General features: G+C 45.3%; 2 protein-coding genes across 2 annotated transcripts; both read right to left on the bottom strand.

The window, feature by feature from the left end:
* Nucleotides 1-11,500: 11,500 nt before the first annotated feature.
* LOC142907423 (zona pellucida sperm-binding protein 2-like) lies at nt 11,501-15,187 on the bottom strand. Its single transcript, XM_076056916.1, has 6 exons — nt 15,123-15,187; nt 14,624-14,751; nt 13,450-13,639; nt 12,813-12,948; nt 12,081-12,174; nt 11,501-11,788 (listed from the first exon to the last, which is right to left on the bottom strand). Exons 2-6 carry the CDS (start codon nt 14,748-14,750, stop codon nt 11,529-11,531), a joined length of 807 nt encoding a protein of 268 aa, XP_075913031.1. The 5' UTR covers nt 14,751; nt 15,123-15,187; the 3' UTR covers nt 11,501-11,528.
* A 739-nt stretch (nt 15,188-15,926) lies between these two features.
* Nucleotides 15,927-22,470, bottom strand: LOC142907425 (zona pellucida sperm-binding protein 3-like). Its single transcript, XM_076056918.1, has 7 exons — nt 22,340-22,470; nt 21,499-21,676; nt 20,992-21,127; nt 20,799-20,893; nt 19,984-20,078; nt 16,930-17,052; nt 15,927-16,105 (listed from the first exon to the last, which is right to left on the bottom strand). Exons 1-7 carry the CDS (start codon nt 22,377-22,379, stop codon nt 15,975-15,977), a joined length of 798 nt encoding a protein of 265 aa, XP_075913033.1. The 5' UTR covers nt 22,380-22,470; the 3' UTR covers nt 15,927-15,974.
* Between the last annotated feature and the right edge of the window lie 287 nt (nt 22,471-22,757).

The following is a 22,757-nucleotide window of genomic DNA, read 5'->3' as shown; positions in this document are numbered from 1 at the left end:
AGCAAAGTTTGAACACGTTTATATTATCATGCCAATTAGAAAAAAAATGTATACTGCTTGTATAGCGTTCTATATCAGTTTGACAATTAAACCAATCGTTAAATGAAGAAAAAATGACTGAAGGCATGCTCTACACTCGGCTTTGCAATCTGCAATGATAGCCTGATTCACGAGCCTTGAAGTCCTCAAACAAATGTCATGCCTCTTGCCTGGATCACCAGTAAACTGCATAATGAGGTGCCTGATTTTAATCGGTTATCCACTGATAAAGGGCAGTCAATATCTACCTCTGCAAAAGCGGCATACAAGTTCTAATTTGGTTTGCAAAGTGATCACCTTCCTACACTTCTTGGCGATTGAAGCGGAAGCATAACTTTTTGGTCATTTAGCACTCGTTATGATGCAGTGAAAAAATACGTTTGCAAATTTAAACAAAGACAGCATACAAAGAACATGAGGGTATTCCCCGACATACACGATCATCACACGTATTGTATTGTGCCGCTCAGCCAAGCATCTCAATAAATCGAGGACTTACCATACATTATGCTTGCATACACTGCGAACGGAAGGAGCATTGCCTCCCAACGCTCCTGCTGGCAGTGACGTTATAGCGATACCTCGCGATGTTAAATGTATGGCGACTTTGTGCATGACACTGGCATTTGATGCCCGAGGACTCTGCAGAGGTGCGTTGAATATTTCAGTTTCCACCTGGCTGAGAAGAAAGTGCCTCTGTTTGGGTTCATGTGTCGTGCTGTAAATGGGCTGTGGGCACTTACCTGCAGTGGCATAAAGGGCCCATCAGGGGCAGTACCTTGCACCGGCAGCGTGGCGAGAGACGGACACACCTGGGAGGTGTAATAAAGCCGGACCTCTCAACGGGTCCTGGCCCATTCCAAGACAGAAGCCAGAAGACCAGCTAGCCAGGACCCTGGGACCCTTAGCCCCGCTGTCTATGTACCGACGTCCTTGGAAGGGCCGTGTCCGAGTGGGCCAGTGGTCGGGACCCATACCTTGGCTGGGTCGTGTCAGAATAGCCTCACCTAGGTGACTCATAGCCGGAGGACCTGAGAGCGGTAGCCCGATTTTAATATGCGCTAGTCCGGAGGCTGTACCTCCCCAGGTAATAAATAAAAAGGGCTGTTGCCTTAATGAAGGCTGAGACTGTTGCTGTTAAGCGTTTATTGAATAAACGCGTTGCCTCTACAAGTCGTCTCCGAGAACTCACTACACATGTACCAGGTGAACAAACGAATTCATAAATAACGATAGAAAAAAAATTACGCAAATGTTTTTTTTGCAGATAAATTTAATTAAATAAATCCAATCAGTCTCCATACCCCAGGCCACAATCCCCCGATTTTGGATAACTTTCATTGGAGGGGTGGTCGAGAGGCCAAAATGTTACAAGCCATTTGGATCATGTAAATTCTTATATTCCAGCATATGCCACGACAAATAGGACTTTTGATTTAAAGCTTTCGTGACTGCAGGGATTCATATTCTTGTTTTTTGAATGCTCGTCCAGCAATTGACTTGTTTAAGTTGTGGGGTGGACAGCAAACATAGTGAAGCAGAGTGGAGAACCCGACGTGGGGAATAAACTAAAATGCGATGTGAAAGATTGTCAGGGGCCAGCACATTAAGATTATTTAAAAACAGTAAGTGCAATCTTAAAATGTATTCTGGACTGAATAGGTAGTCAGTGGCGGGATCGTAAGATGGGTGTAATATAATGACGCATACGGGTATGAGAAAGTACTCTTACAGCTGCATTCTGCACATATATGTGTAGTGAGTTCAACTGAGTCGCAGACGTCCTCTTGGAGGCAACACATTTATTTAACACCAACACATGGTCACCAAAAAAATTCCTTCATGGAACCCAGCTTTCATGTGTGCTCCGCCAGGCCTCAACTTGGTTCAGTGAAGGTCCGAGGTGGTATCTCGGGCGACACATCTTCATCCGGGATTGCTGTTGGACGTAGCTCCTGCATAGGCGAGGTGATGCAGCTTGTAGAAGCGGCCAGAAAGATCGGTCGATTCCCGCCTGATGTGGTGCGAGCGGGAGCGGTAGCTGCATCCCCGGTGCTCTAGCTGACTGTGTATCAAGTGGCGGCAGCGGCTGTTGCTCTGGTGTCTCTGTCCACTGCGTCCGATGGAAGACAGTGGCTGCATCCTCGGAGCTCCAGCTCGCCACATGGCGGGTGCAGATGGCGGCTCTGTCTCTACGAGCTCCACTTGACGTGTGCCAAGGAGAATCGACAGCTCCGTCTCCAGGCCAACGATGTCGACTCGGTACTCCACCTGAATTTGCTGTTCTGGCTTGTCGACCTCGGCTCCTAGAACTGCGGGGATCGGCAGCTGCTCAAGTTGCACAGTATCTACTCTTTCCCCTCACTCTCCTCGACGATCGCCGTCAGAAACCAATCAATGGTGGAGGAATGGCGGTCCAGTCTCTTTACTATGTTCTGCCATTATTTTTGTCTTGGCGATACTGCTTCACTGGTCCGTGGCGGGGCCTCCACCTCTTTCGGGAATTTAGCTATGAGTGGGTTCCGGTTCCTGATGGATTCCAGTTGTCGGGGACCCGGGGCACTTAGGGATGACACCGCTTCCTCTAAGGGAGCTCACCTCCGGGTCTTCTTTTTGGATACCCTAGACTGAATCCCACCACTGCCACAAGTGTAAAGAAGCTCTTTGCAGACATCCATTTTTTTAAGTAGAACCTATATTTCTATTGAAACGTATTTAGTGCCGAGTGTAATAACCGCCACACTCTTAATTATTATGACTATCTTCAGCCCCGGTGGTTTCCAACAAATTGTTTCATGAACAGTCAGTCCCAATGATTTCCATTAAATTGTTTCTATAAGTCAGTCCCGACGGTTCGATTTAGTTGTTCTCGAACAGCCGGCCCCAATGTCGTCCACCTTGGCCATCGATTAGTCCCTGAACAAGTGCCCCGTCAGCAGGCCTCGCTCCTCCTCATATACTTGCTTAGCCCCGCCCCTATCGGACAATGGCCTCTCCACTCGACAAAGGTAACCGCCCACTATGGTTTGATCCTTTGATTACAAAGCTAATGAAAACTAGGGACAAGGCTTGGGCATGTGCTCAGAAAAGTAATTTGGTCAATGACTGGCTAGAATGCAGGATTTTAAGGAATAGATGCGTCAGAAAAATACGGCATGCAAAAAATGCCTACTTTTCCTCCACTCTCCTGGAATAACATCGAAATGCCAGGATTTTCTGGAAAACAATCAAATGTATCGAATAGGCATCTAAAACAGACAATCTGCCCGTTGAGCTTAACCAAAATGGGGAAATATTTTTCAGATCCCAAAAAAATATTTGCCAATTTTAACCTTCATTTTTCTGAAGCTGGTAATCTTTTTGATAATGCATTGGGAGTCACCCTTGCTCATGCAAATTCCGACACCCCTGTCCAAACATTAAACGAATTTAGTTTCCAGCCAATCCAAGAAAGTAATGTTCTGAAACAACTGTCCTATCTCAAAGGGTGGTCCTCTACTGGAGCAGATAGTATTCCCGTCTTTGCTCTACTAACTGTTGATCACCTAATATACAAAACTATAGCCCATATTCTCAACCTGCCCATCAAAGAAGCATCAGTTCCTCTAGAATGGAAACATTCCTATGTCCGTCCATTTCACAAAGGGGGCCCTAAAGATGATCCAAATAACTACCGACCTATCTCAATTTTGTCCCCATTGATGAAATTTTTGAAAAATTATTGAACTACCAAATTAGCAGTTTCCTGTTCACCAACAATATACTTCATCTATTACAATCTGAGTTCTGAAAATAATACAGCACCACATCTGCTGCATTATACTCTCTGAATCACATTTTCAGTAGCCTTGATAATAAGTAGTAAAGTGCCTGTCTTTTTCTTGACCTGTCCAAAGCTTTTGATACAGTAGACCACAACACCCTGCTTAGTATACTGAATTGCCTCGGTTTTTCCGAAAACGCAGTAAAATGGTTACAAAATTAATTCTTTTCTCGCACCCAAACTGTATTCACAGATGGTTGGAGGTCAAACAGTGTTAAGATAACAAAAGGGGTTCCACAGGGTTCCATCCTCGGCCCCCTTTTGTTCTCTCTTTATGTCAATGACTTGGGCACTGACCTGGATCATTCCAGGGTAAATCTTTTTGCAGATGACACGATACTGATTACTGCTGGCCGCTCTCCAGATGACGTCATTGCTATGCTACAGGGTGATTTCAACAAACTACAACATCAGCTAGTTGCTCTTAAACTAGTCCTGAATACCTCCAAAACCAAGGTGCTATGCTTCTCACCAGGACTAAAGCAGGAAGTTATTTTTCCCCAATTACATTCCTTAAATAATAATCAAATAGGGCAAGTCAAGATCTATAAGTATCTTGGGGTCATCCTGGATTCCAAACTGAATTTTGACGATCACATTGATTATATTGGTAAAAAGATAAAAAATAAAAATAGGATTTCTGTATCGACACAAGCACTGCTTCCCCCCTATGTTTCGTTTGGAATTTATAAAAGCTACCATACTGCCTCTACTTGACTACTGTGACATCGTGTATAAATGAGCCCCAAGTACTGTACTGAAGAAGCCTTAAGATTTACATTGAACTGCCCATATAGGACTCACCACTGTGATCTCTACATTGGGTCAATCTTTACATCTCTTAATGTTCGATGGCTTATGCACCAGATCTTTTTTGTTCACGATGTACTTACAAAAAAATCCGCAAACCACCTACTGGATCTCCTCTCTGTTTCAAATAACTAATTTGACCTCAGGTCTTCACTCATTTACCAGCTCTACATTCCTTATTGCCGTACAAAAACTGGAGGAAGGGCCTTTGCTATTGATGCCCCCAGGGTCTGGAATGCTATTACCAATAAACTGCAACTTGAATCGCTACAAATGAGATCTTCTCTCAAAGCTGCTCTAGAGGAGGTGTACACCCCTAGATACCACTGCGATTCATTGGCGTAAAATAAATAAAATGTTTCGCTACGGATGACGCTGCAAAGTATTATCTGTATTTTGATTTAGCGTGCTGATCTTAGAGGTGCATTGAAAAAATTGGTACTCCGACTGATGCTTCATTTGTTGTGGAGTAACTCATGCAGCCAGCTATGGCTCTAGGGTTTGGTGTTAAATGTTACGTATGTAGTTTATTGTAAAAATTTCGGTCACAGTCCCTATGATCACTGTTACATTGCAATTATTGCTTTATTTTTTGGTGATTTCGAAAACGTTTTTTGGTTTGGACATGTTTGTTTTGTTGTAGTATGGAGTTAGACTGATGGCCTTAATCTAAGTTTTCTTGTGGTTGTTGTTGTTGTTGTTTGACTTGCTTCCCACTGGGATTTTTGCACACAGCGTTGGTGTACGGTGCTTTTTCAGGAATATGTTGCTGTTTTTTTCATGAATTTTCTGTTTGCACAGTCACATAGTCACTTTAAGATGTATTCTTGTTCGTGTTTTTTTGTTTGTTGTGGTTGCACCCGATTCAAGAGCCGAATGGCTCACAGGGCTACGCCAAATAAATAAACTGAAACTGAAACGATGTTTACACAGCACTTGAAGCCAAGTAGATCTAGGGGACGGCCAGGACCGGTTACACAACGAAAACGCAACAGGCAAAAAGTGACAGAATAAGAGCAGAGGTAATGCAACAGAGTTTTATTATAAGTTTAGCAATGCAAACTGTGCAGATCAGAAGTTCGTTTCCAATTCCCTTGAAGGAGTCGAGCAACGCCTCTTAAAAAAAATACCGTGGCACTTACTACAACAGCCATCACCAGTGCAGCAACTCCCAGAACAAGGACTGGAGCAGCACTTGGCACACAACCACAGGAGACGTGAAGAGAAAGGGAGCGAGTGACTGAATCCATTAAACTACGGCTTCCACGTACCGTGTAGGTCATGGGGGGCATTTTCCTTGCCTACTATTTCGTAAACGGGTGCAACAGGCTGTATTCAAAAAGGTTGCTCACCACCAAGGTTAGCCATTGCCAGGCATATACCTCTGGTGGCTGGGTTTGGAGCTCTGCATGGAAACCACTGCATTCCCAAATGTAATTTCCCAAAGCATGGGAATGCCGAGAGTTTGGAGAAATAATTGGTTAAGCGTGCTCCTCTGCAGGGGTTCACTCTGGCTACACATAATAGACCACGAGGAATACAGCCACTGTGGACGGTCTCATCATTCGCGAGCTGTAAAGATGGCATAAACCCTCCTCCAAACTCCCCTACACAGAGGATCGACGCTATGGGGAAACAGGTCACTGAAATTGGGGGCTAAAGTCATATGATGGACTGCACTTGATCATCGATGATCTGGCGCGTGATTATCTGGCGGTCCTGGGCCTATCTGGCGAAACCAGCATGCAATTGGGAAATCACCAGAAAACATCTCCAAAGTCTGGCGATCGGCACCATTTGCGTGACAAAAAAAGTAGCTACGATTGATTTAAGTGTCAAATATTATCATACAGTACTTTATACACGACATACATAAAACTTAAACAATTAAAATCATTGCACATATAAATGTTTCATGACTAATAACTCAAGCAATACAAACAGGAAATATACATGGAGTGCGATCCGGAGAAAAGTGCGTGTATTCACTGGAGAACCAGTCTAAAAAGTTGCATCAGTCCAGCGATCGCCAAATGCGATTGAAACAAATGCATAGTATGTATATCACCCTATTCAGTCTTCGAGATTGCAGTAGTATGATACAGTAAATAGAGTAACTGTTGACAGTCGGATATTTGTTTTTGTCTGCTTGCATGTTTATTGATGTCAATTTCATAGTATTATTTTTAAACACAAAAAAATCCACGCACCAAAAAACATGCCATACAAAATTTGCCCCAAAAAAATATATTTTAAATAACTACGTGAAATCGGGCTCACCCTTCCCTGTGGGATGGAAAGGGTTAACGACCTCTTGCATGCAAACGGGAGGGTGATGTCTTTTAAAAGCTTGCGGACGCTATAATATCCCCACTCTCAATTTCAGAGACCTTCAGATTAGAGAAGCCATAAAGGAATCCATAGATAAGAATCTGGGGGCTTTAGTTTATCCAATCATTGACTGGTTTTAAGTACTAAAGGGTTAATTACAGACATTCCGAGACTTATTATCTCAAGGGAGGAGGGGTTTCTGTCATTAGGTTTGGGTCCAATAAACTGTGGGACAGGTTTGTGCCCTATGAGATTATACCGCAGAGATATGGACAGATCTGACGAGCCGGAAGAGTTGTTCCAATAGCTCTCACTTAAAGACTCATTCAGTTTAAAGTCACACACGAGCATACTTGACGAATGAGGAAAATAATTATTCATGGAGGACTCACCAGGCTTTCCAAGGTGCCCTGGTCACGGAAGACACATATCCAAAGGCCTTCTGGCTCTGCCTAGATTCTGCAAAACTTCACCATTAGTCCACAAGATTTTTTTTAATGATCTATGTGGCACAAACATCTCGTCTGTAGGAGACCCTTTGGGGGTCTAAACGTGGCACGGTAACGAGACCTCAACATTCCCTGCTCCAGACTTTCACATCATAGCACGAAAGACTACATTGGGCAACTGAAAGGATCACCCCCCACCCCCCCACCCCCCCCCCCCCCCCCCCGTTAATGACAAGTGGCAAAGAACACTCCAAGCACATGCAGTCTTTCCAGTGTTGCTGCTTGTTCGAAGTGGAGAGAACAAGTACTCGGAAAGCAATTCTAGATTTGAAGCTTTCGTGACTGCAATGATCCATACTCTTTGGTTCTATTCGGTAAAGTCACGTAGGTAAAAAATAAAACAACAAAAATCACGACGTTTTGGCTAAGTGGCCGAAAATCACGACGTTTCGGCCAAGTGGCCAAAATGTCGTGATTTTTTGTTGTTTTATTTTTTTACCTACGTGACTTTACCGAATAGAACCAAAGGGACTAGTAAAGCACTTGCAAATGGAAACATCAACCCTCGCACTTTCCTGTTTTGTCACCAGCCAGCCCAGGCCTCCCAGAATACTGGAGCTGGCTGCTCGGGATGTAGAATTGAATCCAGGCCCGTTTTCCCTTGTGGCGGCTAATGCAAAAAACTTCAATGCAAATTCTATCCAATGCAACGGTTGTAAAGCTTGGTACCACAAACGCTGCACTAATTTAGCCCGCATCACCAGTTCAAATTCCGGCTGGTTCTGCAAATGTTGTACATCATCAACTTCAACAACTTCACCTTGCACAACCACACTAGCACCACCACCTCAACCACAACAAAACGTCCACAACTTAAACGACCTAAAAATCCATTAACTAAACATTAACGGCATCAACAACAAATCTCTTGAACTCAGCACCTTCCAACAACAAAATTCCATTCATATGAACCGCCATCCAAGAAACAAAATTAAAATCCACTTCTCCCCCACCCAACTTTCAAAATTTCACTTTCCTCGGTCGAGACTGACCAACAGCTGGTGGCGGTCTAGCGTTCCTCATCCATAACTGCATTCAATTTGAAGAAATTAAAATCCCAATGCCTCCTCCTGATATCACCACGGAAGTCTCAAGCGTCCGTATCAAATCCCATCTAAACCCATTCACTATAATCAATGTCAACATTCCACTGACCAGTTCTTGCCCTCGCAACTATCAGTTCAATATAAATCGATTTTTACCAAACAACGACTCAATTGTTATTGGAGATTTCAAAGCCCACAACAAACTTTGGCATTCTCCCCATTCAGATACACGTGGCGACCTCATTGCCGATATCTTGAACGGCTCCCTCTATGGGGTACTCAATGAAAAGAACCAAACCATAATTCCGTCATCTGGCCCTTCATCCTCACCAGATATCTCAATTGCGTTAGGAAACCTTCTTTTATCAATCGACTGGCAAGTCTTTACAGCCCTTGGATTCGACCACCTACCTATTGTGTTGATCCTCAACGCCACCAAGCATTTACAAACTATTTAAAACCGCTTGTATTACAACTTTAAAAAAACCAACTGGCCATTTATTACATCAGAAATCAGAAGCATTAATCGCTCAAAATATCAACCATATCTACACATCCGCACATAACTCTGAAAAATTCAGAAACATCATCGCAACTACCATCAAGCACACCATCCTGGCGGGTTGCTACAAGCAACACCTTCCCTGCCTCCCTAAAGAAGCCTCAACGCTAATAAGCCAACGAAACACTTTTTGCTAGGTGGTTGTTTTTGTATGGTGGGTGAAACAGCTTGGCGGATAGTATGGTCTGAGTATCCGTTCATCTTGATGGTCAGATGTACATGTTTTAATTCACTGGCCAGGTGGTGTTGGTCAGATATGCAATGAGTCCTATGGTATAGTGTTTTGATGAGATAATTATTTTGAGCCGGGTGGTGGTGGGAATCAGGTTTCAAGTAGGAATGTGTGGGTGACCTTCCTGTAAACAGAATGTCTCAAAGAGCCATCAGGCCTCCTCTCAAAAAGAACATCCAAGAATGGCAACTTGCCATCTTTCTCCACTTCCATGGTGAATTTGATGGATGGGTGTCTGGAATTGATGTGGTCTAGGAAATGGTTTAATGCTGGGAGGCCATGTGGCCAAATGACGAAAGTATCATCCACATCTTTTCCACAGGGAAGGACGAAGGGTGGATGTCTGGATGGCGTCCGATTCAAAATTCCCCATGAAAACATTGGCTATCACTGGTGATAAGGGGGGACCCATAGGGGTACCCTCATTTTGTTTGTAGAAGGTACCATTCCAGGTAAAGTAAGTGTTGGTGAGGCAGTGAATAACCAGCGCAGGTACATCAGGGTTCAGTCCATGTTGGAAAGTGTTTTCTTAGCCCGTGCTACAGAAGCAATTGTGCAGTCTGGCTTGTCTCCATGCATCCTGTCCAGGATTGTCGTAATCCTGTGCTCTTGCCACATTAACGGTGCAGTCTCCGGCTTGTCTTGATGCAGGCTGCTCTGCAGTTTACACTCAGCCCGTGCTGCCGAACTTCATTGTTTGGTTGCTGTTGAGAGCCGCAGCTCCTCTATTTGTTTTTCACGCCACAATGCCTGCCACTCTTTGTTTGGGAGGTTTTTTTTGACATTTTTTGTAAACAAAATGGCCACCGAGTCTTTAGCGCCACGGAACCTCCCGTCAACACCAAGCAACCGTTTGCATTGCTCGAGGCAACCACGCATGTGCAGATGCGTCATGTGGCTCAGTTCTCATCAAGATCAGCGTACATTGTAGTTTGATGCGTTTAGTTAATATTGGACCAAGGAAACAAACAAATAGCGAGTGTTCATTCGGGGGTTTTAGTTTGTTGGCTGTGTAAACCCAATAGTTTCAGTTTAAAGCGTCAAAAAGGAAGACCAATCACGTTCAGTAGGCAAAGAGGGAGTGCATATGGGTGCCATTAGGCATTTATTTTACAAATGTTATCAGTTCAGGACAACGTTATTTTGTACCATGATATTTCAGACTATAGGTTATGAAGTCGTGGTTCGTGTATTTTCTATTATTTACAGGTAGGACTTAGAAGGAAATCACCGATAAAAATAGAGTACTGGTTCATTCGTCATCATGTCAGTTATGCAGGATTGAGCAAGTCCAGGAGAAATGGTATTTTCAGGTTGTCCGTCCTTCATACAGTGCGAGGGCATTTAGGAGAAACGCTGTTCAGGTTTACTTTTCAGGAAGGGAGGCCATGTCCAGGGAGATGGGCAAATGATTTCCAGGCTGTGTTTGATGCAGCGGCCTTCATAACAGCCGAGTTTCAGGCAGATGGTTTAACACAGTTCAGGCAGTTGTAGACATGAGACTCCTGGCTATCAGCATTTGTGGTGGCCATGCTCAAAGCGTTAACCATTGAGGAACCGATTTGAAGCAGAGTTTCTCCAGCAATCACCCTAATGCAGCTAGAGACGACACGTCGCCACTGCATCAGCATATAGGTGTCCGATGCACCAAGCCGCTCTTGCACAAGGCCACAAAGAATGTCTAGTCAAGCCTCCATAGCGGGGTGGGGTGGTCGTCTTTTCCAGGGGAAAAGCACTTTTGACAATGTGGACAGATGCTTTGTAATGCCACAACCTAACCTTTGCTTAAAGCTAGTTAAAGCTAACAGTATACCTTTACCCCTTGCCCCACATTCTTCATGTACCTTTGATATAGTTCGTTAGGTGTGCGATGGAAATACCCCTGGAACATAATGTCCATATTTGCATGTTTTAGGGGAGAAAGAGTCATCAAGCAATAAAATACATCTGGATTCAGATTCATTAAGCATGGCAAGGTGCTGATGTTTGAAGAAGGCAATGGCCTAAACCTTGGTACAAGTTGCCGCTATTGAGGGACTTGGCCAAATGCTGCACTAATTCTGCACACATACAATCCTTGTGAAAGGTCAGAACAGCAGTAGCGAATTTAAGCATTTTATTTGACCACAATGGTCAGCAAGACATGCAAGTTCCAGCAAATCACAATTAGTCGTCATCAATAGCCACTCCCGTCGAGCGCCACAGCCCGACTCCTGCGCCTCCTGACGGCAATGGCAGCAGACAGGAGCGCAACGACGGCTGTGGCAATGACGAGGAGAAAGGACAGAGTCCCAGCCGAGGCCCACGATGAGGAGGGAGCCTCCAGCAACAGCAGAACAGCATCGTTAACAGGAGCTTCTTCAAAGAGCACGGGGCCCTGCAGCGACACCACGTGCTTTCCTACCACGCTGGAAGCGTCAGAGACGGTGTTGCGCTCTGGAACAAGAACAGAAATTGGTTGATGACCACTGGTCCATACAAAAGGACGCCAAATGGTTCAAGTCAAGTTCCTCAGAAACTCAAACGGGTAGGTCATTTTTGGCACGCCACGGCTTGTCAAAAACTAGTCTGCAAAGTCACAGCTAATGTGATCTAAATAGGAACGATAACATAGCAACATTATCCCCAACATGAAAACCCCTTTGTCCTCTTGACAAATCGTTACTCTGCGAGTCTTTGCTGGGTAAATAAGCACAAGATATTTAATAGAGGTCGCGGTGGTACTCACTGTAGCGCCTGGTCCGCCCACACTGACGATTGCACTCGGTGACAAAGTTGGGGCTGGAGCTGTCGCACACCACGATAGCGCAGTGTAGATAAACCTGTGGCAGACAGAATGCATCGCTCCAGTAATAAAAGGTTCCCATGTTTTAGGTAGTCCCTCTGGCTGTCTAATTGTACAAAGTACACGGCATATTCTGGGTTTGTTCAGTAAAGGCACGTAGAAGGGAAATAATAAAAGTAAAATAAAGTTACGTTTCGATTGCAACACAAGCAATTAGGTGTGAAATCAGTAAGAATTTTGAAAAAAGCGTCAGTTTTAACCAAATTTTCTTGCTGTTGTTTTCACACCTCGATTGCTTGTGTTGCAATCGAAACGTCGTGATAATTTGTTTTATTTTTATTATTTCCCTTGTACGCGAATTTACTGAAAGAACATAGAATGAATCCCTGCAGTTATGAAAAGCTTTAAAAAAAACGAAATTAAAAGTACACTTCATCCGGGGGCGGAGCCAGGGGTGACATTCTGCGTATAAGTGTACGACATTCGGTCTGGCGTACTCCGTGCAATTGCATTGTCAGAGTGTGTCACCAACCGATGGCGTCTAGTTCAGCCGACTGATCATTCTTGAAACTATAATGTTGAATGTCACCCCGGCCTGAAATCCTGGCTCCGCCCCTAACTTCATCCCTCCATGGGGACCTGGTTTCAAATGGATGGAAAGAATCGGGCACTCACGAGGTCACGGGTGGTGCTGCGGTCAGAGTTCATGAAGGCGAAGGCCTGGAGCGCCAGGCGCTTGTAGTGAGAAGGCAGCGGCAGGTCGGCGACACCAGGGAAGGACACACTGCAACAAGGAGACTGCACGGGGCAGCTGCACAGGAAACAGGGCCGTTAAACCATCAAGTCCAAGTGAGTGTCATGCATCGGATTGAATGCACGCATCTTTATTTAAAATCTGCACGCGAGGATGAAGACCAGCTTTAAAGTCAGGACGTGCTCACTACCAGCAAGGCAGCCCAAATGCCAATATCAGTGCACCATGTCCGATGCAACCATCACTGCATGTGGTCGGCCTTGTACAAACCACCATCTTTGGGAGGCAGATGGTGGCTGTGTTAACATCCAGAACATCAACCCAAGGAGCATTGTGGCCATCGACATTTGGGGATGGCACTGTAATCTTTTTTTAAAACGACACCAGTACTTGGTCACCATTACACGAACCGTTGTCATTGAAAAAGGGACGTAATTAGCAAAACTCTGCTTACGTGGGGGAAAAACAACTAACCAATGCCTTGAACGAGTTTGCCTCTGCATGCCCTGCTGTGGCAGTGAGAGGGTTTAGAGAGCACTACCCCACCCCCAGCCTTACCCATCCGCCACAAGCTTCCACTGCGTGGGGTCGGCGTCATCTGCCGTGGGCGTGGCCCAGCAGTCCTTCAGGAAGAGTGCCAGCGTGGGGTCAGAGCGGTGCAGCAGTGACGCCTGCACGTAGAGCGGCGTGCCCAGAAGCGTCACCAGCGGGTACTGCCAGGGCTGGTACGGCGTGGTGTAGGAGTTGTCTGGCAGCGTGCGGAGACGGTTCACAAGGCATGTGGATTAGTGGTGTAAAAGGTCTTGTTTACAGCACATGGACAAGGCAAAAGCACAAAGCCCTCTAAAACGTGTGCATAACTTTGAATTGTTACTCGGGCACACATTATCGCAACATTTTCCTGGTATAGAAAGTGGTTAACATTTCATTTGTATTTTCAGAATAAATTCTGTCACCCTCACCTCCGATTAGCATGGTTGGCTACATGCTGTGTATACAACATCATCTCTCAATGCCTGTAGATGTTTTAAACGGGCACGTGGTTTCACACGGAGGTGGTGGGAATCGGGTGGCAACAGTTGGCCAAGCGCCAAGTCCCATTTTTAGCCAATTGGTAACTAATTAAGCTATTGAAAAGCATTCGTACAAGCAAAGGTGACCTGGACAAATGAGGCCAAGAAAGCAGTCCAATTTTCCTTCAAAGTTCCCTCAAGGAGACCGTTTTGGTTGATGGGTTGTGCAAAAGACGCATTTGGTAGCGCCATGGCAATTAAGGGAATCGTCATCCCTTTCAATGTCGGCTGCACACTAACAAAATGGTTTCAGCTGGTAGCTGCTAGATTCAAAACCTCAGCAGAAAATAGCATTTGAAGTTGCACGTCGTACCATGGAGAATGTGCAAGTCGTTCTAGTTCAATTGTGGCTAACTATGAACCATATTGGCAGGTTCACAATACTCTGGCAGCACAGCCTAGCATGTCATCCGTTTGTTGCAGTGGTTTGCCGATTAATACTGCAGATGGATCCAAAAATCTCATGCAGCCTGCAATCGGTGGACATTAAATCAGGGTTGAGCTCCATCTCAGCACTGGATAAAATAAGCTCGAGCCAGAGCTAATACGGAAAATACGGACCCAAGTCTTCCCTGGGTAGAGCGACATCACAACCCGTGTTCCCTAAAGTGCAATTTGTTTGCTCCGATGTGCATGGTGTGGGAGAGGGCAGCACTCACCAGTGAAGACCTGGAGCAGCAGGGAGAGGGGTCCAGTGGCAGTGGCTGGAGGTGGCGGTGGGAGAGTGCTCACCTGCACTCCAAGCTGCAGGTCTCCACTTCCAAGGAAGCGGCATTGAAGAACCATCCTGGTAAACAGACACCACCCGCCAAAGGCATGCACCACGCCCTCACGGCAGAAAGATTGCAGGGCGTTTTGCAGACGTACCAGTGAAGGGACCCACCTTGGTTAACCCCGTGTTTACATTAGCCATAAACCGCATTTCTACTATTTCGGGAGACGTTAAAGATCCTGTGACAAAGACAAGATGACCTTGCGCGTTGAATGTCCCAATTTGAAAATTAAATTGTGCAATATGGAAGCTCAGATTGGTCATGGTTCTGCAAATATTTAATGTCGCAGGGACAGTGGCCAGTGACGGGGGTGGGTCTCCTCTGCAAGACTCATGCTTGACCTTCATGAGCAGAGCACTTGCTGAGGGGTGGTGGCAGTGCTTACTTGTACGTGGACGATTGATTGGTGGCTAAACCCTTTCGAAGTGGCTACAACGCCACCTATGAACAGAAAGTGCGAAGAAAGAAACAGCACATGCAGTCCTTGAACATTTGAGTTCTAAGCGTAAGAAAAAGGAGAGGTTCTAGGCCAGGTGGTCCCCTCTTATACAGAGCCCGATACGAGCTGGCCGGATTGGGGGAGCCAGGGACCGAAGAGGGGTCTAGCCCCTCAGTGGTAAAGCAGGAGCACAAACGGAATGGTGTATGGATAGTATAATATGCCCATTAGCTACATGCTTTGATTTTAGGGGCCTCTTTTGCCCACCCCCTTCCACGCTTCCGTCTCCGCCCTCAGTCTCCCACATTCGGTTCACTATATTTCCCCTAACACCCTCCATTTAAAATGCCCATCTACCCCCATGCCCCCCCCCTCCTATTTTTTTGCACGGTTGTTGTACCTTACACATTGCCCGTCTTTGTAATGTACCAACAATGCCCAATTACTGCAACCGTTGTAAACTTCAGGCGCCATTTTACAGCAGAGTAAAGTGGCATAAGAATGCATTTCTTCCGTGAAATTGGTCAACTGCTCCATTGTACATGACAAAGAATGACTGCCAGTTAGGACAATTGGGAAGGTTTAAAAAAAAAAACATTTGTCCATATTTAGGTACATCCCACTAGTCCTGGCACGCATGAATTGGAGACCACCTAATCGTTTCCATACTCACCCTCATGAACTGGGGTATGGCGTAGTTACACGAAGTGCTCGCAACACCAAGCAAAGACCCCACAAGACCAGAAGCAGTAATGCACCAGAGTTTTATTATCATAGGTTAAGCAAAGCAACTGAAGATTAGAAGTTCGTTTCCAATCCCTTTGAAGGAGTCGCGTGACGCCTCTTCGAAGCAAACAAAGCCACCGTGGCGCTTGCCGCGACAGCCATCACCAGCGCAGCCACTCCCAGACCAAGGATTGGAGCAGCACCTGTAAAACACCAATTGAGAGAAAGGGCTGGTGGCTAACTGCGGAGCTGTTAAGCTAGGGTTTCCACATGCCGGAGATTGTGGGGGCATTTGACCTGTCCAAGTATTTTGGTCAAGGAGTGAAAGGCGTGCCGTTCAAATATGTCACTCAAAGGTTGGCCATTTAACACTGGTGGATGGGTTGAGTTCAGCATGTTCACACATCTTATCTCATTTAAAAAACAGCTTGCTATCTTAAACATGGTTACAGCTGATGTCCAAAGGACATTTAAGGAGGATCATGGCAATATCAGTTAGGCACTGCTGCAATATCCGTGTTTTGTACCTCGAAAAACAAAAATTGCTTCCTCCCCAAATTGCATAAAGTTCCGTATAGAGATTAAGTATTACAGACTGCTAATCCAAGAGGTCAACCAGAGTCATTGCCTAATGGACGTCCTGGTTTAGCCTTAATTGAATCAGCTGGTATGAAAAGGTTTTATACCTTCTGACAATACGACAGGTGTTCATATATTTACACCAAATAGATACCTTTTACAAGGAATTAAGTCTGGTCACCAAAAGTACGTGTGGTTAATGCAGTCTTTTTACATAAAGGTATCATCTTTGAAACGAATTGGTCTACAGAGACAACCTTCATGGCCTAGTCCGAGTCAAACCAGAAAACCGCAAAAGGCGAACAGTACAAAGACAATCCATGCATCAGAGCATTTAGATCTCTGGGTGAGCAGATACATCACCTTCATGCCAGCATCAAAGTATGAAAACTAATTGCTTTTACCCCGAGACTGGAAAAGTGCCATGAAAAAAATCTGGTAGCTTTACCTTTGGATGCAGAAACCCGTGGCTGCTGCTGTTTTGCAGGGCTGCTTGGCTCAGCATTATCTGAGAAGGGCTTGGCAATCACGATGGGGCCCAGCATCACATCTTCAACCGCATACGACGGTCCTGAGTAAGAGAACCACATTGGTCATGTGGCGAATGCCCAGGCTTTAGAGCTTGGTTTTTTTGTAGTCCATATTACTAGTGATTTTGCCCATTTCTTTTTCTCATGATTTAATCGGCTTATAGCACTGGGGCACATAAATGGTCAGTCACAACTGCTGCTGAAAGTTGTGAAACTAGAATTACTTTGGGGCAATTTAAAGCATACGTTTCCACAGATGGCTGGAGGAAGGGGGGAAAGAGGTGCCAGGCCTTGATGCGATTTAGGAAATTACTTGAAAAATAAATTCGAAGGCACACCGAACAAACGGTCAGAACGGCTGGCCGAAAAATCAAAGGAATTCCAGTCCATGAGAAGACGAGCCGAGGTGGGAGAAATTCGGATATAATTAAGAAGCCAAATAAGAAAATCAGTCTTGCAACGGCAAGCTCTCGTGTATGGTCCGCGAAATCAACCATGGATGTGGAGTCTCGCAGAAGAGGGGCGACGTGTTGCCAAGTGCGGCTCTGACAGAGTATTGCTGAATGTTTTATTTTACTTTCATCGTGATGTTGAGTTGCAGACTGCCACCAGTTGTATTGGCACCAAGTTCAAAGAGTTGCGAGAAGCTAAGATGGCGTGCAAATACATGTTTAGAAGTCTGAAAATTCAGCGAGGAGCTGTGAATAGCAGCCGACAGCGGCAGGAACCCTCCTGAAGGAAGGGTAGTCGCGCTAGCCAGCTGCTACTTCGGAGGACCAGCAACGCAGCAGCTAATGATTAACCACGCGCGTGCGGACTCGCAAACCCGAGCAAACTCCAGCAAAGGTCGCGTCTACAAGGATCAACAGGGTCTGGTGCCAAGGAGGGGGGGGGGGTGAAGCTTTGCAGCCATTGGATGAGCTGCGAGTGCCGACGTCATCATCACGCACATTGACGCAGCCCGAGGCAGACCCCAATCATCCCTGCCAGCACGGGCACCGATGACAGCATGAGCATCGTGGCGACTCAACCACCAGGCGGTTGAGAGACTGACAAACAGCAGGCGAGGGCGCCGTGTGTGACACGCCGAACAGAGGCATTTTCGGTAGAAAGAATGCCACAACCTCGGAAGCCGCCAACTCAGTTGGCAAGACGCGCATAATGGGACGAAGATTGTTACAAAAAGTTCTGCGTTTCAAAGAGGGTTGCCATGCCAAGGTGGCATGTTAAGGATTTTCCGATCGTGGAGAGCATTGTTCCGTCGCTTGCGTTACACGAATACGGTCGTTTAAAAGTAATTTTAGTCATTCGTTTTGTTAATTGCATAACCTTACCAATTAATTAATTGCTGACGCTAAATATATACAAGCATCTATGTTACGAATTTACCACTCATTGGAATACTATGGCGTTGAGATTCTTCTTTTTGATGCCCCATTATCCAATTGCTAAGTATCTGATAGCCAAACAGGCACACATATCCGCACTACTGTTTCAGGGCATTTCGTTAAGTGCACAATCTTACCAATGAATTCATTGACGTTTACTTTTGCCCTTGGGCACATGTTCTTTAGCACGTTCCATATGAATAGTCATTGTTACAGACATCTATTATCGCGCTGCTCCGAGGAGTTGTTCAATTGTTCTGTTGCTCAGTATTAACAAACGTAACCATGATGGTTAATTGTACGGATGAGTAGGCCATTTTCAGGAGTACCGTGTTGACAATTCCGATAAGGGTGTTAGCATATTAAAGTGTTCTTAGATATTACGGTTGCTTAGCACAGAAGAGTGAGTGGTTCCTAAGTGCATGCATAGTAATCTTAATTAGACCGTGGTGAGATCTGAATTCTGGGACCTCACAGAATTACTCAAACACAATCAGTTAAAGCGAGAATCATTGTACTGGCAATATTTGGTAATACAGACCATGAATTGACATAATTTCATTACTTTAAAAAAAAAATTCTCAAGAATATATACAGCAGCGTTCATTTGGAGTGTAGGAGGGGCATTGGCACATCCTAATGCGGCTCCAGAGGAAGTGGTAAGTACTTGCAGTTTGCAAAGAATCCTACGCGGGAAAGCTTAATGTTAAAAGCCTTTGTATGCAAGCTCTCAAATTCAGAAGGAAGAAAATTACATTAATGTCCTTTCATAAAGCATCATCGTTTTGCAAAAATAAAGTCATCCTACTAGGGAAATCCCCACAAATCATATGCCACGCAATTTGCAGTACAGGCGACCCGTAAATGCCGTAGCTTTATATAGTTTGAGCAATCATGCACAATTGCTTTGTATACCAATTTAGCCACTACCGGGGCTTGCGTCAGCCTTCCATGGGTATATTTTTTCCCACATTTCCTGCATCATCAGCCAATAGAAATGCAGAGCGGACGACAGATGCGAGGCAGGCAGTGACACTTCAACCTTTGCCGTGTAAGCATCTTGCCTATTACATTGTTGGGGCAAGTGCCGTTAGACAGAATTGGACTTGGCCATGTTGGTTTCACTTGGGGCGACATTTTACACATTGCACCAAGTATTCATTTAACAAGGCTTAAATAGACCTTGGGGAGGCCCAAGACCAGTTCGGAGCAGCATTACCTGGTGTTGGGGCGGGGGGAGGGAGAAGCAGAAATTGATTTCTGGTTGGAGAGTTTTTAGCATTGTACTACTACTTCATCCGCGCATGCAATTGCTTTATATTGCAAGGACAGTATTTACCTGCCATTTATTGTATGGGAATGTTTTTACAATGTCAATTTAGTTTACTTGGCACATTATAGTACTTATTTCAATGGTGATGCCTCCATTTTTAATGGCCACATACCTAACACCATTATTTAGGCAAGGCTTACATAGTGAAAGTCAGTTTGGCTTTAAATGACACTTTCCATGAACTAAACTCCCTTGATATTCAAGGGTCTTCTGTACAAGACTAAATGGCCGATTACAACGGTTGTACTCACCAGTCACTGCTGCCACATCCCTGCGCCTTCTTCCACTGGGGCACGTGGACTCGCAGCAGCTGCACACCGAGTCCGAGCCATCAGCAGAGACCCACCTGCATTGCACACAAACGGCGTCTGTAGTTGCACAGGCAATGCTCACGCGTATCTGTTCACATTTGAGGAAAGTGCCAATCGAGCATCTGTTTAGGGCAAGCAACGTACAGTGGTGTACCATTTGGCCAGCACCACGTTCGACCAGACCGATGGCGACAATACCATACTCGATGGGAGCAGTGGCCAGGAATCCAACTGTGGGCGGAGTTTTGTTAAACTGTATGGACAGCACCCGACCTGTAAAGTCAGAGCCTTCAAGGAAAAGTATTGCAAGTATCTGTAGCATCAAGGGGCAGCCTGTGGCCAGCCCAAGTGATTAGCATGAGAAAAATCTACGAAGGCAGATCTCAGATGATGCTCCTGACATTAGCCACGAGTGAGATTTGAACTCTGTCTACCAGGCTCCGAGATTTTTAAAAACGAGCTCAAACAAATTACGGACATCGCATGCAGGCTTCTGCACTTGTTGCTGAACTCAAGACAAGTGCAGGCTATGACCAATAGCCACCTGAATACATCTAAACAAGAGCAGACCCGCGGGACTACACAGGAATTGTTGTGATACCAGTTGCAGCTAGAAACCCAAGTCAGGTCTAGGGGATCCTAGTTAAGCACACATGCATGCAATATGGTAGTCTACATGCAAGGCATGGATTGAGCTATTGTATGGGAGACGCTAAAAAAACAGATTTCTGGGCAATGCAAGGAAGCAGACCAACCTGTATGCAGCCGAGGGGCTGTAGGTGCAAGCTTTATTGACAGCCGTTGGAGATGTTGCAACATCTGCAACCTTCAGCTGGCAGAAGACAAAAACCTGGACCGAGAAGAGGAAGATGGGTTCTCACTCAACCACACTGCCTACCACGTGGTTGAAACGTGGTTTCTGTAGAAGCCTGCATGACGGTGGATCACCTGATCGCCATTGTTGGTCAACGTCGCAAGGAAGCGGAAGGAATCTATGAAGAAGCGAAGGACGTTGTCACTTTGCCGGAGCAGGAACCCAGAAGTAAGGTGAGCATCATACGAGACTTTGCCATCCACCAGACACCTGCACAGACACCGTAGACGTATGACACGTGGCTTTACATAGGGCAGGCTAGCAGAAAGCCAGCGCTAGGAGATGTCATACTCCTCTTCCACTGTATAATGCTGCACCGAGCCCCACCGCTTCAGGGGCTCCTCCCACCCACAAACCAAAGCAGTCAATGACGCACAATACAACATCTCTGATCAGTAGTGTATTGACCGACACCATGACAAAAAGCATTCACCATATACCTGGGCAGGCTTAACCATCAGCAAGATTCAGCAAAATTCCAAGGTCAGGCTCTGTTGTATGCTCAAGCAGTGGAATGCCACCTTTACGACAAGGAGCATAAACATTCAGACAGGATTAGGAGAGGGAGAGAGAAATCTCACCCAGAGTTAGAAATTATTTGGTAGCTGAGGGGAGAGTTCCTGTCTGGAACCGGGGTTGCAAAGCAGCTGACCACGAAGATCCTGAGTGGAACGTGGTTCACCGTCTGCACGCTCGCCTCGACATTCAGAGTCTGGCCCAGCTGGTATACGGTGGAAGGTCGCGCCACACTCCAGTCGTCTAAATAAAAACAAACAATTAGACACTATCAAAACACAATTACCAAGGCCGAGTGCAGACTCAAAGCGCAGCTAGGAAAGTGCTTGCTCACGCCACTGCTTGTGGAAGAATCCCAGATAAATCATGGGATCTTCTGTCAGTACCAAAATGAGAATAGGTTTACCTTTTTTTGGCAACAGGTGTTAAGATGTCAAAACACCAAACTGAAACCTTTAACGAGGAATGATGTCTGCATTAACCACAAAATGTGGTCATAATGGAAATAGAATACTCTTATAATATATGCATTAACTTATAAACCGATTGCTCGAAAAAAAGCTCTGGTTTGCACCGGAGTCTCTAGGCTCAAAAGAAAGCCGTCTGGTGTGGACCAGTTTTAAAGGCAATGCATTTATTATTTGAATTCTGACCACAAGCATTGTGTTTAAATGCAGACAAGATTCCTTGCAAAACGTTTCAGTTTGGCGTTTTAACATCTTAACACCTGTTTTGTTGGCAGAAAAGAGAAACCTATTCTTAAACCTCAAAGTTTTAGGGACCTCGGTCATATATCGGACCTATTCTTTAATACAAAGCAAACATCTTGAAGGGTTTATAATCTAAACTGCCATCCTTTGTAGCAGCCATGTGCAGAATAGGCAAAGTCCTAACATCACCACTGACCGGTCATGAGCCTCAGCGTGAAGCTCAGCTGCTGCTGCATAACCTTGGCGCTGCTGAAGGGGATCCATGTGGGTTTGATGGCATTGCTGGACACGTTTCCCTTCCTGCAGCGAGGAGAAGATCAGGCATACATTCTCTACAACGAGCAGAGGTGGGTGATTCTCAATAGCACTAATTGTGACCAGATTATTGTGGCAATGCCGTTAACATCTTGCAAAAAATAGACAAGCGAAGATATACATAACCATATTTTCAGAGTATATTTACCATCGCAAAGTGCAAGAAGTATAACCGATGAGGACCAAATAAGAGCAAGTATGAAACTTGGTGCAAAGAATGCTATGCAATGGAGTAGAATTAAGGGGACCGTGGTTCACACAGTGTGCAATGCATGCACCACTTCAGGCGTGGATACGTG

Source organism: Petromyzon marinus, chromosome 79 (assembly GCF_048934315.1).
Source record: "Petromyzon marinus isolate PM22_M1 ecotype Great Lakes invasive population chromosome 79, UKy_Petmar_22M1.pri1.0, whole genome shotgun sequence".
NCBI classification, from domain to species: Eukaryota; Metazoa; Chordata; class Hyperoartia; order Petromyzontiformes; family Petromyzontidae; genus Petromyzon; species Petromyzon marinus.
Note: the sequence above shows the minus strand (reverse complement) of the source record. Positions and strands in the feature narration are given on the sequence as shown.

What these genes read in the sequence shown, in the direction of transcription:
- LOC142907425 (XM_076056918.1), bottom strand. Translation starts at nt 22,379, where the DNA reads ATGCAGCAGCAGCTGAGCTTCACGCTGAGGCTCATGACCG. An exon ending in CAAATAATTTCTAACTCTGG is followed by an intron (nt 21,128 to 21,498) that starts GTGAGATTTCTC and finishes GTGTCTGTGCAG; the next exon opens with GTGTCTGGTGGATGGCAAAG. An exon ending in GGATGTGGCAGCAGTGACTG is followed by an intron (nt 17,053 to 19,983) that starts GTGAGTACAACC and finishes TCTCTTACTCAG; the next exon opens with GACCGTCGTATGCGGTTGAA.
- LOC142907423 (XM_076056916.1), bottom strand. Translation starts at nt 14,750, where the DNA reads ATGGTTCTTCAATGCCGCTTCCTTGGAAGTGGAGACCTGCAGCTTGGA. An exon ending in GCTGCTCCAGGTCTTCACTG is followed by an intron (nt 13,640 to 14,623) that starts GTGAGTGCTGCC and finishes GCACGCTGCCAG; the next exon opens with ACAACTCCTACACCACGCCG. An exon ending in TGGAAGCTTGTGGCGGATGG is followed by an intron (nt 12,949 to 13,449) that starts GTAAGGCTGGGG and finishes TTTCCTGTGCAG; the next exon opens with CTGCCCCGTGCAGTCTCCTT.